Consider the following 22,881-nt stretch of genomic DNA (forward strand, 5'->3'; position numbering starts at 1 on the left):
TTGTGACATCACCTGGATGTCACACGGGTACGTCCACATCAAAGATATAGCCAATAGATAAAACTAATAAAGAAGCGGCCATATGTCTGCGCTGCGCTGTTGAGAAAGTTAATTCTGTGTTATCGACTTTGCATGGCAGTGTAACAAGGGAGTGGAGTGGTTTGGTTCTTTTGAAGTTTCTACAAATGGGAAGCGCGCTGGACGTGTAGCATGAGTGGTGCTGAGGCAGGGAAACACGTGAAGAAGAAAAGTAGTCCCCGCAGGAAGACCAATACATGTAAAGCGTAACGATGTTGTACTTAGTCGATGCTGCACGAAGAAAACCGGAAATGAGAAGGAGGGACAACAACAGCAGATTGCCCATTGGAAATCAAGTATTTTTAAAGGACACTAAGGCAGACACATAAAAAGCATAGGCAAGAAATGGGTTGAGTTCAACTACTAAAGCATAAACAATAGGTCGCTTAGTGACCGCGCAAGCGCTGTACGCTAGACCTAAAAATGAATATACCAAATCTGGCTTATAGGGAGGAATGAATATTGTAATTTACAGTAAATGTCTTGAAGGATATGAAATTAGTAGATTTAACCCTATTACACACAGGGGCTATCAGTTATTGCAATGTGCAGGTGGCCTAACAATTTCTGTTTTGCAGGAACTATTTTTTAGGTGTATGTTTACATTTGCAAGGGCGAAATGCAGTCACTCAAAATAAAGGCATTCATTGGCTGGAGTGGGCTGGTCTGTTGATCTATACCTTATGCTGGGGTGAGAGAGTGTATAGTTTGAGTGACATGTCAACAGATCAATGGTGAAAGAGTACAGACCAGGGCCGGACTAGCCACCTGGCAATCCCCCGGTGCGCCGCATGTGTGGGGGCCGGTTTTGGGCCCCTGGAGGACGTTTTTGTTACAGGGCCGTTTTTGCAGCATAGCTGTAAAATCAGCCCTGTAACAAAATTGGCCGAAAACGGGCCCTGGCAAGAGCTCGGCGACACCCACAACCCCCAGGGGGCGGGGGGCCGGCCGAGCACTTTGTCAGGGCCGGTTTTGGTTCCCAGTCCGGCCCTGGTACTGACTTGGAGCCCTTTATATACATGTACTTTCTGTATGATCTGTTTTTAGAAAACTTTAGGCCAGACCTAAAAAGAGACTGATCTTCTGCAGATCAATTAAGAAAACTCAAAGGTATGAGATATGAAATACTTAAATAAAATAATGGTAAATTCAAGTTGAATTTGGCAACATTTACCAGTTCAGCATTGTCTTTGGATATACTTTTAATTTTTTCCTCCATCCTTTGTATTGAATGCATCATGTCTTCATTCTTTTTGGTCATTCTAGTGTTTTTTTCCAACAGCGGCTTCAACTGACCCTCCGTTTCCCGGACACGTTTAACCTAAAAGGTATACAAAAACAATTAAAGAAATAATTTTGGATTTTTATATTGCAATTGTTGGTTTAATATTCTTTCAAACATATGTAAAACTGTCAAAACAATATTTTCTGACTGCCTTATGTGGACCATCATCTTAGAACACACAATGATGTAAATCTTAAGTTACTACTGTTAACAAATGTTCTTTTAAACCTCTGACTTTCTTCATTGGAAGCAAAGTTCCCCTCTTTCTAAACATTTTAAACGGGATCCTTCAGTATTTGCTTCTGTGTTCATTCAAAAGGTGTGTTGTAGGCAGGCCCTGCACTTCAATCATAATTTGTTTTGACTTCGCACCTAATGTTTGGAAAGTGATGGGTTGACTTTGTTGTTTATCAGCTCAAGATTTGGGGTATGGAGCAATTTATGTGAATAAGAGTGTTTGCGACCACTAGAATGTTATTGTGTATGTACTAAACCCATTTTAAGAGTCTGTCATTGGAAGGAGCATGTTGTGGGCATCCCTTTCAAACTGCGATTGTGATCTGTGACCGGAATTGCAGTCAGAAGCCATTACGTTACTGAATCCCAAGTTGGGCGGTAACGCATTCGCTAAAGGCTAAAGGCAAAAGGCTCCCTTTGAGAATTGGGGTGGCAGCTTAAGGGGGAGTATACAGTGGTCCAGATGACCACTGCCAAATCTTAATGACATTTTCCAGGAATGCAAACTTTTTTTTTCAGCACACCACCTCTCTGTGATTGCTTTTCAAAAATAAAATAAAAGTAGCCCCGTTTCTTTTAAGAAAATCGAGTTGCTTTGAAAAAAAAACGCAGAAAGGTTTCATTTAATTTTTTTCACGACCCCTTCCCTCTGACTGGTACATTGCTACCTGCTTAGTAAATATACATTAGTCAGGCCAGCTTGCGATCCACTAGGATTCAGTATTTTGCTAAATAACCTATGAACTCAATAGTCCATAGGTCGGTTCGCAATAAAAGATACTGATGGCAAAAAGAAGAGTTGTGATTTGCGAACACTTATAGGTGCTGATCTTTACACAGAAAATCACATTAGCAACATCCATCGTTATATTTTTGCACTGATTTTTTTTTATTTGGGAAAAGTGTTGTTGTCCGATGACAACAGCATGATCCAGGTAAGCACTGAGCAAAACAAAATGTACATGACATTATCAGGATATTAGATCTGATATCTCTGATAAAGTTATTTACCTCTAACAATTGCTCTGCAGTGAAGGTATCGTACTCAGATTCATAACCATACAATAATTCCCACCTGCCAGGTCACGCCTCAGCGAACACCTACATTTGTAAAAATCCCAAATCTTTTTTATATTTTATCCTCAAAAATAATTTGAAAAATAAGAAATATACAAAAAAAATACATTTACAGAAAAGGGTGACTGTTCCTGTAAATGTTTTTTCTTAGTTGGTGGATCCTGAAATGGCTCAGGCACCATCTTCAATTGTTTTTCCAACCTGCTGGAGCATGACCTTGCAACACCAGTGCATCTATCATTAACATTTTCTGCTTTCAACAGAGTTGTTTTCACTGGCTTTCTCTTCAGGATTCTCTCTCAGTCCCCTATGCCGCTATTTTGAAAAGTTAATGTTTTTTCCAGTTTTCATCGTATAACTAACACAGCCTCCCCTCAGAAGACATGCAAGGGCTTGCAAGAATGGATGGGAATAGTATGACCTACATATCACGTGATGTGTGAAACTTACCTGGCTGAGAGGAAATCCCTAGACATCATTCTATTGTGCCTAGAACATGAACACATCACACCTGCAACTTCCGATCTCCCTTCCCCCACCAAAGTATCCTTCTGCCAGCAGCACTAAAGAAATCTTTGTTGTTTGCAGTGGTACCACTAGAAATTGCCAAGTCGAAGGCAGTAGGGCTTCTAATATGAGATGTGCAGCAGTCCCCACTGGAAACTCAGTAAGGTAGACTGAAGGGTATAACTTGGACTCGATGATCATATCACTGAAATGCAAGCCTCACAGAACCAAAACCATCATCATCAATGCCACTTGCTCCTTCCAACTTCAACACGCAGGCCAAATATACATCCTATCATACTGCTTTCTACCTCCTGCTTCCCTCATCTCCATTATCCAGTGCACACCTCACTGATACTTCTTTTCTAACTGCCATTATAACTTGTTTACGAAAGTGGAGGCTCTCTTAGATGTTCATGTTTTACATTGATTCTTGACTTTATAAAGCGGACACATTTCAAGTTGTGGATCAAACTCATGTCAGCTCCTGCCCTCACCTACCTTCATTTTGATCATCTCCCTTTTGTACACACTTAAACTACAGGCTAATGCACCTTGCAGTCCTGCGGTGCTGAGAATGAGGTCACACCATTCAGTATATTCAAATGCCATCACGATTTCCACATTCAACAGTATTTATCTGCATTCCCACAAAAAGGAAAGAACAACTTCATTAATCAGTTCGTTCTCAGAATATGTTACCTGGAGCCTAATATTCTCTTCCAAAAACTTCTTTTTATGGAATTTCAACTTCGACTTGAGAAGAGCCAAATGAAAATCAGCTCTGCAGAAAGCAGGCACAGTCAGCTGTAACCAGCCTATTGTCATCAATTATTCAATCCCTTTCATTATATTTGTAGCATGTGTATGCTCACCACCAACGCTTAATGTGACCCGTACCAAGGATGGGCTTCGGCTGTAAAGAATCCCCTGACCAAATGCACGTCTGTATGTCTAGAAACTGCAGCATTGCAGAGTTGGATTTGAGCAACCCATTTCAGCTAAAGCAATCATGCAAAAACGCAAGTCAGCCCTGGTGTGAAAAATACCTTTGTATCAACAGAGGTGTAATCATGAATCAGAAATCAGGAAAATAAGTGGACAAAAAACTCTCCTCTTTTTTTTTTAGCAAACTTAAAGACTCTGGCGTCCATTCACAAATGTAAATTCACATATTTATTGACATGTCAATTTAGTCTTACAATTACAGCTATGAGTAACTGTTAGATCTGGGGGTCTCTAGTTGGCAATGGTGTTCACCTTTGTCCAAATAGGGACCCTCACTTCTAAGTCAGGATAAGGGGATTACACTCCTTAATAACCCCTGCTCACCTCCTTGGTAGCTTGGCACGAGCAGACAGGCTTCTCTGAGAGGCAGCGTGTTAAGCATTTGTGAAGATACACAGTAATACAGTGAAGACACTACAGATGGACACAACACAGGTTTCATAAAAATAAGTATTCTTTATATAGACAAACACAAGACCACAAAAATACACAATACTACACTTAAGATTACTTAAAAGATGATTAAAGTCTCTTAGTTCAAGTTGTTGGTAAATGCGACAAAGTTCTCAACAAAGTACCTGGATGCATAACGCAAAGTGAACAAAAGGCTCGCAAAAGGGGAGATGCGTCGGTTCTGGTACCCGGGGGAACAGTTGCGTCCTTCCTCAATGCTTGCGCAGTGTAGGGGACTCGTCGTGAGCCTTAACGGTGCAGAGGTGATGCGTAGATTCTCGGCCTGCGGGCCCGTTGCGGTGCGCAAGATGGCGCCTTGATGTGATGCGATGCGATGATCCGGTTGCGATGCGAGACGATGGCGCCCTTGATGCGGCGATGCGATGACAATGCGATGACGCCCTGGCACCCTTGCGACGACTCTGTACTTTGGAGCCGCAACAGGCCCTGCGACACGCTTCTCCGGTGATGCGATGGCGACTCTCTCGATGGCGTCACTCTTCTCCGGTGATGTGACAGCAGGCAGCTTCGATGAACACACGCTTCCAGGGAGATGCGGCGAAGGCACGCTTTTCCGGCGTTGCGATGATTTCAGCTGCGGCGGCGACACACTTCCTCTCAATGCGTCGCGCTTCCAACTCCCAGCGGCACGCAAGTGCCTGGAGTTAGAATTCCCAGTAAGAAAATTCAGGAGGGAGCTGGAGGTGAAGTCTTTTGGCCCTGAGACTTCAGCAGGAGGCAAGCACAATTCAAACCCTTGGAGAATATTCTGTGGACGAAAGTCCTTACAAAGTTCCTTCTCCTTTCCCATGGCAATGAAGCAACCACTGCAGGCCAACCCAGCAAACAGCACACTGGCAGAGGGGCAGTACACCTCCTGCAGCTTCCTTTGTTCTTCTCCTTGGCAGAAAGGTTTCTTGTTCCAGAAGTGATCTAATTTCTTGGGATCAGGGTCCCGATATTTATACCCCAAAATCCTTTGTTCTCTGAAGGCAGAGAGGCCTCTGCCTAGTCCAAACCACTTCCTGAGCACTTTGTTTACATGACTCTCTTCTTCCTTTCACTGTGCAGGGCAGAGACATCAGCCGCCCCACAGGAGGTGGAGCCAGCACAGGGGAGGGAAGAAACAGCTCTGGAGCACTTTGTTGAGATGATTCCTCCTCTCCTTTCACAGTGCAGGGCAGAGACATCAGACAAGCCACAGGAGGTGGAGCCAGCATTGCAGAGGGAAGGCCCAGCCCTATTCAGGTCCCAGGTGCAACTCCTCCCTCCCATCTAGATGCAGATCTCTCTATTCACCACTGTGCTGCCCCAGCCTGTCTCCTGGAATCCCCCAGCCCTGTCACTCACAAACCCAGACAAGGAAAACACAACCCAGCAGAGGCAGGCTCAAATGGTTAGGCAAGCAAATACCTGCTTTCTAAAAGTGGTATTTGCAAACACAGAGTATTAAAATAAACTTTACTAAAAGATGTACTTTATTATTCTGAGTTCAGACATACTAAATACGAATTTCTAGTGTGTTCCCTGAGTCAGTTAGGATTCTAAGAATGTAATATTCTAACTGCCCATTCTGGCCTATGAGAACAGGTAGCCTTCACTAGTGAAAAACGAATATGGCTGTAATTCACTATTAGGATATGCTACACACATCAGAGCATGTCCTGCCTTATTCTTACAATGCACCCTGTCCTTGGGCCTTCCATAGGGTTGTCTAATATGAAGCAAAGGGAAGGTTTAGGGACTGGCAAGTGGGTCGACTTGGCCAAGTCGACATGAAAGTGCTAGACTGCACACAGGCCTTGCAATGGCAGGCCTGAGATACACTTTACAAGTTGCTTCTGTGGGTGGCACAGCCAGTGCTGCAAGCCCACCAGCAGCATTTGATTTACAAGCCCTGGGCAAACATGTTGCACTTTACTAGGGGCTGACAGATAAATCAAATAACCCAATCATGGAATAACCCATTAGTACATTAATTTAACATAGGGAGCACTTGCACTGTGGCACTGATTAGCAGTGTCGCAGTGCCCAAAGCATAAATCCAGCAAAAACATATCAAAACAGAGGAGGCAATCCGTCAAAATGGAAGGGAGACTCACACCAATGATGCCAGGTCTAACAGTAAATTAATTACTTTTTGCTATTCACCATCTCTGAGTGTAAAGTTACTCCTAGGTGTAGATTCACATGGCTCCACTCTCTCAGTTTAGGGGGTGAAGTCTGCATAAACTGAATTTATGAAGTAATGTTAGTAGTAGCAACTTTAGAAAGTTATTAATAGCTTTACAAAGTTAATACTAGTAACTTTATGACTGTATTTTAAGCTCCACACAATCGGTAAGGATAAGTTACTTACCTGTAATCCTAGTTCTCTTCCAGGGGTATCCTCATCAAAGTCATAAGCACATGAATATTCCGGCCAATGCGCAGGACCCTGGAAACACATCACATATATGTGAAAACCATATATGTAGATATATATACATATATATATATATATATATATCTATATCAAAGCCCCAAAGTTACCCAAACGTTGAGCAGCATCCAAACACAGGCACAAGGTGGAGTGAGTGTGGCTCACTGATTAGAGCGGCAGACCCTGATGCAGAGGTCTGGCCCGGGACCAGGGTTCAATTCCCGACGCGGCAGGGTCCTGAGCCCAAAAATGTCCACGGACTCGATAATTCTCGCCTCGGTGCCAATTCTAATCATGGGGTCCCACGCTGCAACTCTGGGCAATAGTTGCTTAATCTCCACTACGGCGGCCCACCCGTTGCGGGATGCCTGGCTTTCACCCTGGGGATACCCAGTAGGGGTTATCTCACAGGGAAAAACCAGGACGGGTTCCCAAGGCAAGCGCCTTGATGCCTTCGGGTGATACGTGCGCTATATAAGTCGCAATACAAGGTGGTAATCCTTTAATCAGGGTATAAGTGGGCTCCTGTTCACAGCTAACATACGACAGCCATTCACTCCACCTGACGCGTTTCGAAAGTATTCTTTCTTCCTCAGAGGCTTTTTGGGTCTGGATACGTGCTGCCGGTCTCAGTCCATAACTTATAAGAATTAGGCCCCCAGATGAGCCGGTCTTTCACCGCAAAGCATTATGGTTGCTGAAGTCCCTGTATTCACTCTCCCAGATGATAGCACTAATTTCTGTCACCCTTTCAAGCCCGCAGATGGGCCTCAGCAGACAGTGTCCGACCGGCGGAGCTTCAAGCAGAGACAGCCATCTTGGTTGCCTCCGTGGCCACGCCCCCCTGTCTGATTTCCATGTTAATCAGAGAATCAGAGCCGGTTTTAAGTCGCTTGACAGTCGATTCAACAGCCTCGAGCAAAAATTAGCCGACATGGGGTCTAAGGTGAAGGCTCACGACCGACGCTTGGACGTGGTGGAGTCCAGGGTCTCGGGCATAGAGGACGGCGCATCAAAATCGCTGAAACGTCTGGAACGAGTGGAAAAAACCTCAAGGATGTGGCCATTAAAAACAAGGACCTTGAAGCGCGTAGCCAACGCAACAACATCCACATCCTTGGCGTGGCAGAGACGACCTTAACTGGACGCATGGATATCTTCGTGGAAAAGTTACTCATTGATCTGTTTGGCAGAGAAGTGTTCACGCAGGGGTTTGTGGTGGAGCGAGCCCATAGATCTTTGGGGCCCCGTCCTCGCCCTGGCCTACCTCTGCGCCCCATCATTGCAAGGCTCATGAATTTCCATGATCGCGATGTTGCTCTTTGGGCAGCGCGCGAGAAGTGTGAGATCCAGTGGCAGGGCAGTACCTTGTCTTTTTTTCCGGATTTCACACTCATGGTCCAGGAGGCGCGACGTAAGTACAACGGCGTCAAAGCTACTCTGAGGAACCTGGGCCTTAAGTATGGTATGCTATATCCAGCACGGCTCAAAGTGGACGTTGCCGGCACGTTTTGCATATTTGACACTCCCACGGAGGCGCAGGAGTTTTGCCAGAACTATCAGAAACAGGGGTCGGGTGCAGCTGTTGCTTCTGGTTCGCTTTCCCCTGCGCAGGGCGATTCCCAGAACAGCGTAGAACTCTTCACAGATCCGGGGACTTTAAATTCATTATTTCATATCCTTTTCCTTTTGCTGAGTTGCACGATTTTGTACATTCCTAGTGTTCATTCGTGACTTGTCATATAGGTCTGCCTGACCGACGAGGCGTTGCTGCCCCCCATGGCGGATGCCTTTGATTTCTTGATTTTTATGTTTTTTTTTTAAATTGTTTATTGTTTACCCATTTTGTCAGTGTTATGCACATTACAATGTTACGCTGAAGGGGTCCAGTGGGTTCGCCTCTTGGGGGTTGACAAGAGGCTGGATGGCGGGAGGGGGACGGGTTTAGTTTTGTTTTTTATCATTATGATTGTTACATTGTTTATTATACTCTTAGAGTGAGTTGGAGTAGCGTGCGCTTTAGATTATTTTTGATATTGATTCTCGCATGGCCAAATTAGGCCTTCAGCCCGGGTCATCCGGCCTTTCATTGCTTTCCTGGAATGTTCGGGTGCTGAATAATACTAAAAAATGCAAACAAGTTCTCAACTATATCACTAGACACAATGTCGATATCGCTTTCCTGCTGGAGACACATTTGTCCTCTTCTGACTCCTCTCGGATCACCAGTAGCTGGGGCGCACACCGTTTTTTTTCTAACTATAGCAGATATTCTAGAGGAGTAGCCATAATGTGCACAAACGTGTTCCATTTGCTCTTTCCAACACTAGTACTGACACAGACGGCCACTATTTGATAGTCACTTGGACTCTAATGGGACATAAACTTACATTGGTCGGGATCTATGGCCCCAACGTCGACTCCCCGTCCTTTTTCCAAGACCTGCAGGTGCACCTTCTCATGCTCGAACCTGGATTGTTGATTATAGGGGGCAACTTTATTTTATTGATGAATCCCACTAGAGACAGTACGTCCTCTTCCCTTGACACTAAAACTAGATCACGCCCGGTCCTGCTTGACATATGCTCACACTTCTCCTTAATTGACATGGAGGAGAGGCTACACCCACATCTTCCTGACTATACCCATCATTCTGTGTTTCACAATATCTGAAACAGAATTGACTACTGGCTCATCTTTCCTGGGGTGGCTGGTTGGGTGGAGAACCTCCTCCCACTCCCTTGCATCGCACACTGTCGGATCACTCCCTAATAGTTCTTAAATTAAAGGTCCCCAGATTGGGTGGATATGAAAGACAGTGGTGGTTCCACGGGAGGGCACTATCTGATCCCGTCTTTACCGAGGAAGTCCAACAGGCCATTGAGGAATATTTCGACCTCAACACTGGGTCGGTGGATTCCTGGGCGGTTCTTTGGGAGGGGTTCAAAGTGAACATTCGTGGTGTTTGTATTGCTAAACATGTTGGTGTGTTGAGGGACATTCGTTCCACACTGTCCCGTGTTGAAAAAGACATTGCTGCACTGGATAGGGAACTATTATTGAACCCCTCCAGTGCGAAGGAAGCCAGTCGTTTGTCATTACTGATGGAGTTTATGGATGAAGCAGACAGGGAACTGAAATTTCTTACTAAACAATTAGTGGCACAGCAGTATGGGGAGGGCGACAGGCCCGGCCGATTGCTGGTGCAACTGCTTCGCCCCCCTTATAACTCTTCATACAGCACAGAGATTGAGGGTCCGCAGGGTGATCTTCTTCACTCCACTCCAGAAATTTGCGTCACTTTCCTGTCCTACTACAAAACTTTATATACATCCACACTGTCGGGCGATCTGAGGGATCAGGGTGACTATCTCAACGAGATCGCCATGGTCTATCTGGAAAAACACATGCAGGAATTTCTAGCTGCGCCCATCACTCAAGATAGCATTGTCGAAGCTATAGATGCGTTAAGGGGTTCTTCGGCGCCAGGACTGGAAGGCTTTTCTGACGAGTTTTATAAGGCCTAAAAAGAGGCCTTAGTCCCGCGATTAGTGGAAGTCTATGCAGAGGCACTTGAGACGGGCTGTTTGCCTCCCACGTTCAGAGAGGCGGTCATTATTCTTCTTCCCAAGCCGGGCAGAGACTCCAAACTATGCAGCTCATACAGACCTCTCTCTTTATTAAACCTCGACTATAAGATTCTGGCAAAAGTGATCGCCATCCGGCTTTCATTGTTGATGGAGGCTATCATATCCCCGGCGCAGTCGGGTTTTGTGCCACTCCGCTCCACTTCTTTGAACCTGAGGACCCTGTTTGCTGTTCTACATCGAATAGACCCCTCCACTCCGGCTGCCGCGATCCTTCTCGACGCTAAAAAAGCGGTTGACTCCTTGGAGTGGCCCTTCTTCCTGTTCATCATGAGACGCATGGGCATGCCGGAGTGCTTCGTCTCCACGGAGTCACTATTATATACTGCACCTACTGCCAGGCTGCGCCTTAATGGCACTATTACTGAGCCGTTTTCCTTATCGCGAGGCACTCGTCAGGGATGCCCCTTATCCCCACTACTCTTCATCCTGGCGATGGACCCTCTAGTCCGCCATTGTCAGGAAAAGCACCCACACCGGGGGCTCCAGTTTCGTACTAGTCCTCTCCTGATTTCTCTGTAAGCAGATGATACGATCGTATATGTCAGAATGCCTCACTTTAATCCTGAACCACTTATCTTGGAAATAACCAGTTTTGGCAAATTCCCTGGTCTTCGCATTAATTGGCACAAATCAGTGATTTTTCCGTTTACCCCTAACACGTCCGCATGGAACTGAACTTTCCCCCTTGAGTAGAATCACGATTCAGTTAAATATTTGGGTGTTCATATCCATCTGGATACCGCCGCTATCATTAGACTAAATTATGGTAGTGCGGTTAGTTTACTAGAGAGCCAGATTGAGAGATGGATTCGCCTCCCTCTATCTATGGCTGGACGAATTGCCATAATTAAAATGGTTGTACTCCCTCGATTTTTCTATCTTTTTAATAATATCCCGATACCTCTCACCAAGGTTTTCTTTTCCCACTTGCGCTCTTTGTTGCTGCGCTTAGTCTGGGGTGACAAAAATCCACGTGTCACCTGGCGTGTTTTGACTCTCCCATATGAACGAGGTGGATTCGGCGTTCCCGATTTTTCTCTTTATTTTTTAATTGCACAGTGTTCCTACGCGTACTCATGGTTCCACCCCGATGCCCGCATTTTGTATTTGAAACCCGAAGCGGATTTGGTCCTTCCTGGACTTTTCTCTACTGTTCTGCTCCGGGGCCTCCCACGGGACCCGCAGGACATACAGACTGTTTCGTCAACCTGCTGCGCCTGGGATAGGCTCCGCAGACTTCTTGGCCTGGACCAGTTATATTCACCGGCCCTTCTTTTGCCCAATTATTCTTGGTTCCCGATCACTGGGGAATTAGTAGTCAAAAACACATTGGCTAAATTCCACATTCACACCATTGGCGACCTCTTTCCTGAGGGCCACGCTTTTTCTATATCTGAAGACCCTCGTTTCACTGAACGCTCGTTCATGTACTCCTTTGTTTTGACTAGATTACGTTCCATGTTACGAGCTTCGTTCCCTACATTTCCACTGGCTCCTCACTCTGCTCCCCCGCTTACGTTCCTCATCCATCGCACGTAGGGGGCACACATGGTTTATAAATTATACAGACTGTGCAGCGTCTCAATCCCCACTTTAGACGCTAAAGTTCGCGCCGCGTGGGAGAGTGATCTGGTGAAACCTATATCGGACGTTCAGTGGGAACAGTGCTGCAGAGCCACGAAATAAATTTTCTTGAACAGTAGACACAAACTCATCCATTTTAAATTTCTCCGTAGGCTATACCACACCCCAGCACGTTCACATGGAGTAGACCCTAGTCGTCCCCATCACTGCCCCAAGTGCAAGGCCCCCTTTGCAGATTTTGCCCACCTCTCTTGGACTTGTCCCCTTCTGCATGACTATTGGTCTCAGGTACACTGCACTTTCAGTGACATTTTATGCATGAACCTGGTCCCCACCCCAGAAATTGCGTTGCTGGGCTATGTCTCCAACTTCCCACGCACTGTCCGTAAACTTGCCGCATTGGGATTCTTGCTGGCAAAAAGGGAAAATGCATTATTGTGGTGTGATAGACGGCCTCCGAGATTGAAGTCGTGGCTTGGGAGCTTGGCTTTTTGCAATACTAACTGTGTAGAGTACTCTACACTGGTCCCCTGTTCGTCTAGACCTACTGATATTTGGGGGCCATACCGCTCCTACATTGCCAAGATCACTGCTAACCGTCAGTCTCAACTAGAGAGTCAGATAGTTCCAGAGGGGGTTGGCTGAAGTGCCAGGCAATTGTAAAAATATGCATCTGGTTTTTTATTCACTCATTTCTTTATCCCTGGAGGCTTTTTTTCCTGGAGATCTGATCGTCACATGCAGGATGTACTATTATTGTGTAATATATGCCCCCTTTTTTTATGCCTCTTTTTCTACATTTTTCCTTTCTGAGTCTTATGTCCCGCATGTTCCTCCAATTGTAAAACTCACTGTTTGTCAGTTACCCGAACGATATACCGTGTATTATTCTGTGTTTTGTACGCACGCTCTCCTTCCTAGACATTATTCACTCGCTATGTTATGTAACAAGAGATACATCATTGCTTGATTATTTAGAAAATGATAAATAAAGTTTTAATAAAAACATGGAAATCAGACACAACCTTGGGCAGGAAGGGTGAGTTTGCATAACCACCCTATTGTGGTGCAAAACCGTACACGGTTCCTTAGTACAGAGTGCTTGAATTTCACTCACTCTGCGAGCTGATGTAATAGCCACTATAAAGGCTATTTTCCAGGTAAGATGTTGTAATGTGGCCTTATGAAAGGGTTCAAATGGACGACCCATCAATTTAGACAAGACGACATTCAACTCCCAAGTAGGGGAAGGAGGCCAAACAGGAGGATAAACCTTCTTCAACCCCTGTAGGAAGCCCTTGACCACCTGAAGGTGGAAGAAAGAAGGTTGGTTAGGTGATTTACGGTATACTGTGATAGCCGCCAAATGTACTTTTATGGATGAATACTTCAAACCAGATTTGGCCAAGTAGACTAGATACGGCAAGATTACCTCTTCTTGCCCGTTAACTGGACTCCAACCATTACGGATACACCACAAGTAAAACCTTTTCCATTTAAGAGAGTATGAGGTTCTTGTGGAAGGTCTCTTTGACTCCCTCAAAATGTCCATGCAGTCCTGAGGGAGGTTAAAATGTCAGCCCTGTAGGACTTCAGGAGCCATGCTGGCAAGCTGAGCGAGGGAAGGCTGGGGTGCAGAATCTTCCCCCCCCATTTTGGTGTGAAGGTCCGGCCTGCATGCAAGTCTCAGATGCGGGCAAACCGAGAGCAGCAACAGGTCCGGATACCACCATTGGCGAGGCCAGTCCGGTGCTATGAGGATCATTTTCTTTCTGTATCGGAGAAATTTGGCCACAACCTTCGGAATGAGAGGGACGGGTGGAAAGGCGTATGCAAACGTCCCTGACCAGTCTACCAAAAGAGCATTCCCCCTCGTTCCTGGTTGGTAAAACCTGGATGCGAAGGCGTGGCATTTTCTGTTTTGATCATCTGCAAAAAGGTCGATGAAAGGATGAGCCCATTGATGAAAAATGTCCGCGACTACTTTGTCGTTGAGCACCCAGTCTTCTTGCTCCTTGAAGTGATGACTGAGGGCGTCTGCTCGCACGTTCTGGTCTCCTGGAAGATGCACTTCTGTAATCGATAGGTTCCTGGCTAGCAGCCAGTGCCAGATCGCCTGGGATTCGAGAGACAGAGGGCGAGAGTGTGTTCCACCTTCTTTGTTCAGGTAATACATGGTGGTTGTATTGTCCGTTTGAATCAGGACTGAACTGGCGGCTGAAAAGCCTTGCGGTCTAAATGAACTGCCCACAGTTCCAGCATATTAATATGATATGTCTGTTCTCTGTTGGTCCATCTGCCCTGAGTTAGCAGATGACCCAGATGTGCTCCCCAACCCTGAAGCAACCCATCCGTGATCAGGGATTGTTGTGGCAGAGGTTGATGGAATGGGACTCCCCCCATAAGGTTCTGTGGTTGCAGCCACCAGAGAACGGACTTCTTTGTTGTGGGAGAAAGGAAAATCCGGTCAACCCACTGACCCGAGGATTGGTTCCATTTGTCCTCGAGATCTTGCTGCAACGGTCTCATCCGCAATCTGGCGTTGGGTATTAGAAAAATACAAGAGGCCATTACCCCAGCCGAGACGCCACCTGTCTTAATGTAGGCTGATGAGCTTGGTGGATGATGTTGCTTTTGTCTCACATTGATGACAATCTCTCCTCCGGAGGAAACACTTTTCCGAGGCCGGAGTTTAGGTTGGCGCCCAGATAGTGGAGTGATTGGGTCGGTTGAAGAACTGATTTGTCCAGGTTGACATGCAGGCCTAAGCGCTGAAGGAGATCCAGGCAGATGTGAAGGTGTTCCTGCACCATTTGAGGAGATGATCCCTTCAACAGCCAATCATCTAGGTATGGATACACAAACAGACCTTGGCAATATAATGCTGCAGCTACTACTGCCTGCATTTTGTGAACACCCTCGGAGCAGATTTTAGGCCTAAGGGTAAGACCTTGAACAGGTAATGCTTCGTGCCCACCATGAACCACAGGAACTTGTATTTATTATGACTTATCGGTAGTATTCTGTTGCCAGACTTTCATCTTGGAGAAAAGCTACATTCGTAATGAGAATTACAATCTATATTTTTGATACAGTAATAGTGTCTTGCATTGAATCCCTATGACTACAATCAATTAAGTGTTCATATTCATGACGCAATTGGAATAAGGGAATCAATATTCGAATGTTTCCTTCCTGGACATTTTTCTTTTGTTATTAAAGGCACGGTGTCAGTTTATTCTGAGTGTTTATGTGGGTTAGCTTTTCAGCTTTCTACACTAATGTTTCTGCAATGCAGCCTATGTGCTGATAATGTTTTTTCATTCTTCCTTGCAGGAGTGTGCTTTCTGCTGTATATTAAAGCAGTTTTCAAATGCTTTCTTTCTCCCTGCTTCATTGGAATGCATTTATATACAAGAGAATTTCTTGCAACATTGCTCAGTATTTGTTATGGAAGGCTGCATTGTGTTTTCTTATATATATATATGGACATATATATAGCGCTACCTATATGGTTTTCACATATATGTGATGTGTTTCCAGGGTTCCACGCATAGGCGGGAATTTTCATGTGCTTATGACTATTGATGAGGATCCCCTGGAAGAGAACTAGGCCATAGATCTCGGAAATCAGGTTAAAGACCTCCGGATTTGGGAGGGGGACCTCCTCGTGGAAGGTAAAAGAATTGCACACATCTGAATTAAATCACACACCCGACACAACCCTGACACACATTCCATTCCAAAAACATAAATACTGCCCACACCATAGGCTCTGCATTTTTCCTTTTCTTTTTTCACTTCCTGCAACCACCACATTCTTCACTCTAGACTACACTAATGTGGTACCAGGTAAGATTCTAAACCTTTCTCTCTAGCTCGCTAAAAACAAACCTAAAATCACTCACCCATATCTATGCATCACCCACACCTACATTGACAGTCACACATCACATGCATACCCCTAAAAAAAAAACCTCTAACCCATACTACATAAATACCTAAATATTAAACAAACACTGTAAAGATATGTTTGGAAACACTTTGCACGTGATACTTGTAATCACAAAAAATGCTGAAAGAATTTTATCTACCCAAAACATTATCACTAAATGACCTCAAACTTGATATTTCCTCAATGGCAACCCATGAAGACGTGGATGATACTCAAGCCAGTCTACATTACCTTCTTGACCAAACAATACAACAATCAAATCTATCCAACAAAAAACTATTTTCCGGCGCTATGTATTCACTACTCAACAAAGACTTGCTTTAGTTGGAAACAGTAAACCGTTAAACATATAAAAACCTCTACCTATGCTTCATTGACTGTGCTCCTAAAACTAACAACCGCCTTCAAAAAGAGATGTGTTTGTGCCAAACTGCACATAAGACTTCAACACACACATTCTCATAATTACGCCTTTTGTATTTCACCTTTCATAATGTAATGTAAGGTGGATCTGCAGAGCGCTGTTTGTCACCCGTGTGGGTATTCTGTTTATGAAACTACTTTTTATCCTGCTTACCTGTAATTATCATGCAGTTGAAAAACCCACAAAATATCTACCAACACTTCCTACCGTATGCATGTAGTGTTTAAGGTTGGTGGCCTAGAATAAAGACAATTATTTTTCGAAAAAGCTTTTTAAGATCTTTTCTCACTCACCCTAGCTGTAAAGAAACAAAAAGATTAAAATGAATAGGTAACTATAGTGAGAAATATATCTTTTATTTTAATTATTTGTTATTTTTTATAGCACAGAGATGGCACAGAGGCATCAGAGGGTGTTACAAAAGAACAGCTACCCAACAATCACAGCTGGCGTATGTTAGAGGTACAAACTAGAAAGAGTTGAAAGCAGATAATCTAGAATAAGTGGGAGAAACGCCGTACACTAGTGCAGTTCCTGAACGATTGGAGTAGGAGTATATTTGAGATACAACAGAAAAAGTTAAAAGTAGACTTTCAAGAGTGACTGAGAGAAAAATTACTTAACCCGAGCGCCTTTCAAAGAGAAGAACTTTGTAATCTTTTGAATCTATCTGGACATTAGGTCACTTCCCAAGAATGTGAATTGTGATTTTTTCTTGTTTGAAGGTGAAGGTCTAGAATACGGGACTAACCATTTCTTGAACCCCATTTTGCATCCAAGATTTAAAAATGTTCAGTTAGGTATGAGGGTGAAGAGGAGATCAATGCCTTGTGTGAAGTGCAGGCAGTCATTAAATTAGGGTCTCGCCTCTGCAGGCAGCCAATGGAAGGATAGCAAGATAGAAGTGATGTGGTCGAGTTTCCTGTAACTGGTAACATGGTGGGCTGCAGTATGTAGAACTACTGTGAGAAGATATAAGTGAACTTTGGGGTGCCTGAGAGGAGTGGGATACAGTAGTCAAGTCTGGAAAGAACTAACTCCTGCACAGTTGGTTTTGGGTCCTGATCTGGGATGAGCAGCTTGATCTCACAGAGCAGCCTTAGTTGAAACAGGGCGCTCTTGGCCATGGCTACAATTTGACTCTGAAGGTTGAGTAGGCTGTTGAGGGTTAAGCTGCGTGAATTGGCATTTTGAACAATACAGGGTTGGCACTCAAAGACAGGGAGGAAATCCATAGAATGTTGTACAGATAGACTGGCTTTCTTCTAAGATATTATAAGGAAATCTGTTTTTGAAGGGTTTAGTTTCAGGTGGCGATTTAACATCAATGATTGAATTCTTATGAATGAGTTGGCTGAGTGAGAGTGATGAATGATCACAGATGTTTCCTATACTTTGTCATCACAACAGTTAGCAAACATTCTCTAAAATATCCTTATCTTATTTTGTAGCATACGCCATGGTCAAGTCTTAAGCCTGTAATATGTGGATAAGTAAGTTGCAATCCCTATGAAACTCCTGTTTGCAGAAGGATCTGAATTTCAAGTAATTTGGTAATTACTGCTACCTCCACCTTTGTTCCCTGGAGAATTTCGTCATGCTAAACCACTGGAATATACCAGGTGAAAAATAGGTCCCATTCATGCAAATTTTGGTGAGTAAAGCATAAAATTTGCATGCAATTCCTTATTTTCCAAATGAAAACACAGAATGAGGTATTTACTGCACCCTATGTTGTCTTCATCCGTTTGTTTCTAAGCCAGCTTGGAATCAATACCTAATTCTTAGGTATTGTTGAGGGAAAAGATTCCACACATCCAACAGCTTAATAGCTAAAAGATATTAAGATTGTACGGTCCACCCAAGTTAAGAACAATTTAAGAAACATATATCCGTTACTAACCAGACAAAGGTTACAGAAAGAAATGTTCTAAATGCTGTTTGTGTTGTTCTAGGGGAAAAAATATCCAATTGGAAAAAGCTCCAAATGAAAGACGGTGACTCTGCATCATCTCATGATGTTAGGTGCTCTGGCAAGCCTCTCTTATTTGCTTCTTTGGTTTACTTCTATTTTCTGCAGCTGGGTAGGCACATCATCCAAAGCAGAGGGTGGAGGTGGCAGAGTCTTGTTGAGCAGGAATGTTTTGGATACATCTCATGGTGGAGGTGTCTGGCTGCTTTGAAATGGCTCTGAAGCAGGGGAGAGGCTGTCGCAGGGTTGCCAGATCAAAACTTCTACATTATTTAGTATTTAATAATTACCACCCACCAGTACCAAATACCGTAGCACCAGACTTCTTTTAAAAGCTGCTTGGGTCCCATATATACCGAGACAAGTTTACTAAGTCATGTAAACCTAACAGTGAGTATAAATATAGGTGAAGACAGAAATCTTATAGAATCCATGTGAGGAAAACAGCAGCATATTACCATAAAGGTTCCAATGGTTGGTTGAAGTAGGCTGGGCCAAAACTAGTAGACCGGTTCAGTCCCACAGGGATTCTGGCACAGAGGAGCAGATTTCTTCCATTCTAGATATTCAACTAGTTGAAAATCGGGCCTGGTACAAATTAAGTGGGCCAAAGTACATCCCTATATAGGAAAACTTAGGCTTTCTACAGATGCATTTTCTAAGGCTACAGTACACCAACAGTATGGGATCATTTTTATCTGTCTCAGGACATTCAGGGGTTATTGGCCCTAGATTGTGAAAATCAGGGACCTTTACCACTGGTGTCCTGGGGCTTATATACTATTGTACACAAAATTAAGTACCCACTACACATCTTTAGCACCGGACCCTCAAGGTAGCGAAGTTGAGCTATCTAGAACAGACTATGGAGGCGGTGTGGGGAGTTAAGATTTAGAATTTAATAAATCATCCAATATAACTTAATACCTCAATGTCCTGCTGCCAGTGCTTAATCTTTTAAAAAGAAAAATATATAATATTTCCTGGCGCATTGGTGCTTCTTGGTGCGATTTCTTCAGAGGACCTCGTATGGCATTAGGTTCCACAGCACCCTCTGATTCGGGGGGCATATGATTCCTTCCCCTCGTGGTGCAGCAGATGGCTTTGGTTCATCCTGTCTGAGCTGCTGTACTGCCCCTCTCCTTCTAGGCAGAGTCTTTTTTATGAAAGGGCACGTTAATTGCTCCTTCTGATTAGTCCATTAGCTCTCTGTGTCGAAACACAGTCCAGGCAGCCATTCCTGGAATGCATGGACAAAGTTCCCGAGTTTCCAGAGCCTAGCAAGGAGAGCTGACAGTATGTATCACACAACTGGAACTCAGAGAGTTTCTCAGTAACCAGTTGTTGTGGAGTCCCTGAATTATAGTAGGGAAATCTTGGTAAACAGACTGGAAGTTTCTGTCCCATCTTGACACCAACGTTGCAGAAAGTAGTTGTGTATTCTGACCGTCAGCTCAGATACCAGTTCTGCTGAAGTCCTGCTTCATGCTTATTCTACTCAGCCTGGCACAGCTATAGTCTTTGCTACCACGTGCTAGTAAAAAGGCAGGGTGTAGCTAACAGTATCTGTCAAGGAGACTCAAAACAAGAGAACAAGAGAAATGGAAGATATCCAATGTAACTGCATGTTTGCTTGTAGTGATGATCAATAATCCAAACGGCATGTGTAAATCCCTACGTTTCCAAGGGGCCCTCTATCGCCCGTCCTCCACACCTAAACGTTTGACCCACAGAGAATGGCTGAAATGTCCTTGAGCTGCCCTGCAAGTCACATTTCTTTCTCAGCGCCCCCCCCCCCCTCCAACCCTCCAACAAACATAATGATTTCCACTGTGGCCATGGCCATGTCACACCCACTACTCAAGTCCTGTATGTACAGCAGTAATGTACATACAAGCATCATCTATCTCCCACATGGATCTGGGAAAGACCCGGTTGCAGGGGAATAGCAGACCAATTTAAATATGTGGGAAGAGGACACACAGTAGGTGCCTCTTAATGACAGAGAGAAAACACCCTATAAACATACTCGTAGCTACCACTGTCGGGCTTCAGCAGCCCGGTAACTCAACAATAGTCACACTCAGTAAGGAGGGTGCAAATAGTATGCCCTTCCAAACCAAAATACCCGTCTGATGGTCGCAATCCATTAAAAAAAATGCTCTCAGTGCAGACGCATGATTATCGTGGGGATCAAAAAATCTACAGAGCATGCAAGGGTGAACTTAAAGCAAGGGCACCTTCTCTCCAGAGCCAAGCACAGGACCTTTCTCGGTCTCAACAGAAGGCTTTCCATGCAAATATCTACATCCAATTTACAGCAACATGTCCACCCCAATATAACTAGAATTGCCTTTTAAAGCAAAGCCTCTTCACAACCTCCAACAGCTATATTTAAATCGAAAGAGAAGTGGCTTACCGTTTAAACAACAATTAAAAAGAAATTAAATGAAGATTTTGAAACACAATAAGTATGTTAAATAGGTTTACTTTTAATAATAAATACAAAATATAGTTCTTGTCACAAGTATAATACACACTTGAGGGAAGTGTTATCCGTTTCATCGTGTGTTCGTAATGTCTTGGGCAGGTGCATAGGGCGCAGATGTCTTTAGACTAAAAGGAATACAGTGGAAAAGGCAAACATTTTAGGAATACCGACAAGAAAGATGGAATACCTACACACAGTACGAAATGATGCCTTATTTACCTCTGCATTTTAATGGCCAAAAGGAATGGCTAAGATAGTCAACTGTTATGTGTAATGTTGTGTAGATTTGTAGAAAGCAGTCAACTGGGAGGGTATCCTAGCGCTGAATAGGTGAATCCATACTTAAATCTCATACTATAAAATTAACAATATGAAGCATCTCAGGCTCCTAATTCAATGTCTTAAGAGCCCTGAACAAGGCTAGGAACATGAAAACCTAGGGTATGGTAAACTATATACATATTAATCCGGTGTATGTCCACAGGGAATGGCCCTGGACACAAACAAAAATGTGAAAAGTTGGCAGGTCTGATTCACATAATTTGGATTTTCAACTTCATGGCTTCTATAACGGCTAACTTCCCTATTAGTAGTGTGGCTAAAGCCACGCAGTTTACACAAGCCTATTAAACTGAAATTAAAAAAGAAGACATGCTGAATTTGCTTGGTTACAATAAATATTTTTGTAATCAGTACTGCAACAGTGCTGAAAGTTAACCTCTCACTTGTTTTAAATTATGCATGCCAATTTTACCAGTTCATTCCTTTCATCTGCTAAAAGGGTGTTCCTGTCCTCCAGCTTCCGAATGACTGCATTCAGTTCAGCAATCTTTAGCTGAAACCTTCGTTGGTCTCGTTCATCCACATGCTGTTCCTTTTAAAAAAACATAATATATAAAAACATAATTTCCTCAACTAAGGTGCAACACATAGAAAGCAGCCTAAACAGACCGAGGACCCCTGCATATCATGCAATACAATATTCATATAATCGCAAAAAAGGAATGAACATTGGTTTATTCACTTAAAAGTCAGCAATTTCTACAAGAACGTTCATATTCTAGCTTCCAGGTCTGTGCTTCGTGGAGCAACACTGTGGTTTCTTTCTTCAAATGTCAGAATTGGAACAAGAATTCAATATAAATCATAAACTGAGATCTAATGAATCAATCACTAACAAATAGTATTCCTTTACAGCCAACAGAAAATGCAGGCAACAAAATCATGTTTTCCAAAACTGCTCTTGCTTAATGGGAGAGGAATACAAACAGTGCGATTCACGATGAGCATTGGCAACGTTAACTGGTCTGGCTTGCATTTTTAGTTAAAACCCAAAGCTACTGGGTTTTTTAATGCCAGTTTTAATAACTGTATGTTGTAGGATATATTTGGATGCACTAATAGTAAACATACATACAAATATACACATACAAACAGTTCGACAAAACCAACAGACACAACATATATATAGAAAATATATGCCTTCAAAAGCCATACATCCAAGATATTGATAGGGTACATGGATTAACTAGTGGCAGTGTTCTGTGCAAGGTTGAATGGCTGAGGGTGGGTGATTATTTGCCTGGGTATGATTACATTGCTGAATGGATGTAGGTGCAAGTGTGGATGTGTAGCTGAATGTTTGGTTGTGGGTTGAAAAATGAATGCTTGGTTTGGCTGGATGGATAGCATGGGTGAGGGTGGAAAGCTCAGGTAAGCTGTTACAAAACAGACATGC

At 43.8% G+C, this 22,881-nt stretch overlaps 1 protein-coding gene across 1 annotated transcript in view; it reads right to left on the minus strand.

Annotated features, from left to right (window-relative positions):
* JAKMIP1 (janus kinase and microtubule interacting protein 1) overlaps positions 1-22,881 on the minus strand; it is a 1,395,482-nt gene that overhangs the window by 988,920 nt on the left and 383,681 nt on the right. Inside the window, 2 exon segments of the mRNA XM_078678490.1 lie at positions 1,253-1,399; positions 21,898-22,017. Of these exon segments, the coding sequence (XP_078534616.1) occupies positions 1,253-1,399; positions 21,898-22,017 (267 nt within the window).

Source organism: Lissotriton helveticus, chromosome 2_2, assembly GCF_964261635.1.
Source record: "Lissotriton helveticus chromosome 2_2, aLisHel1.1, whole genome shotgun sequence".
Classification (NCBI taxonomy): domain Eukaryota; kingdom Metazoa; phylum Chordata; class Amphibia; order Caudata; family Salamandridae; genus Lissotriton; species Lissotriton helveticus.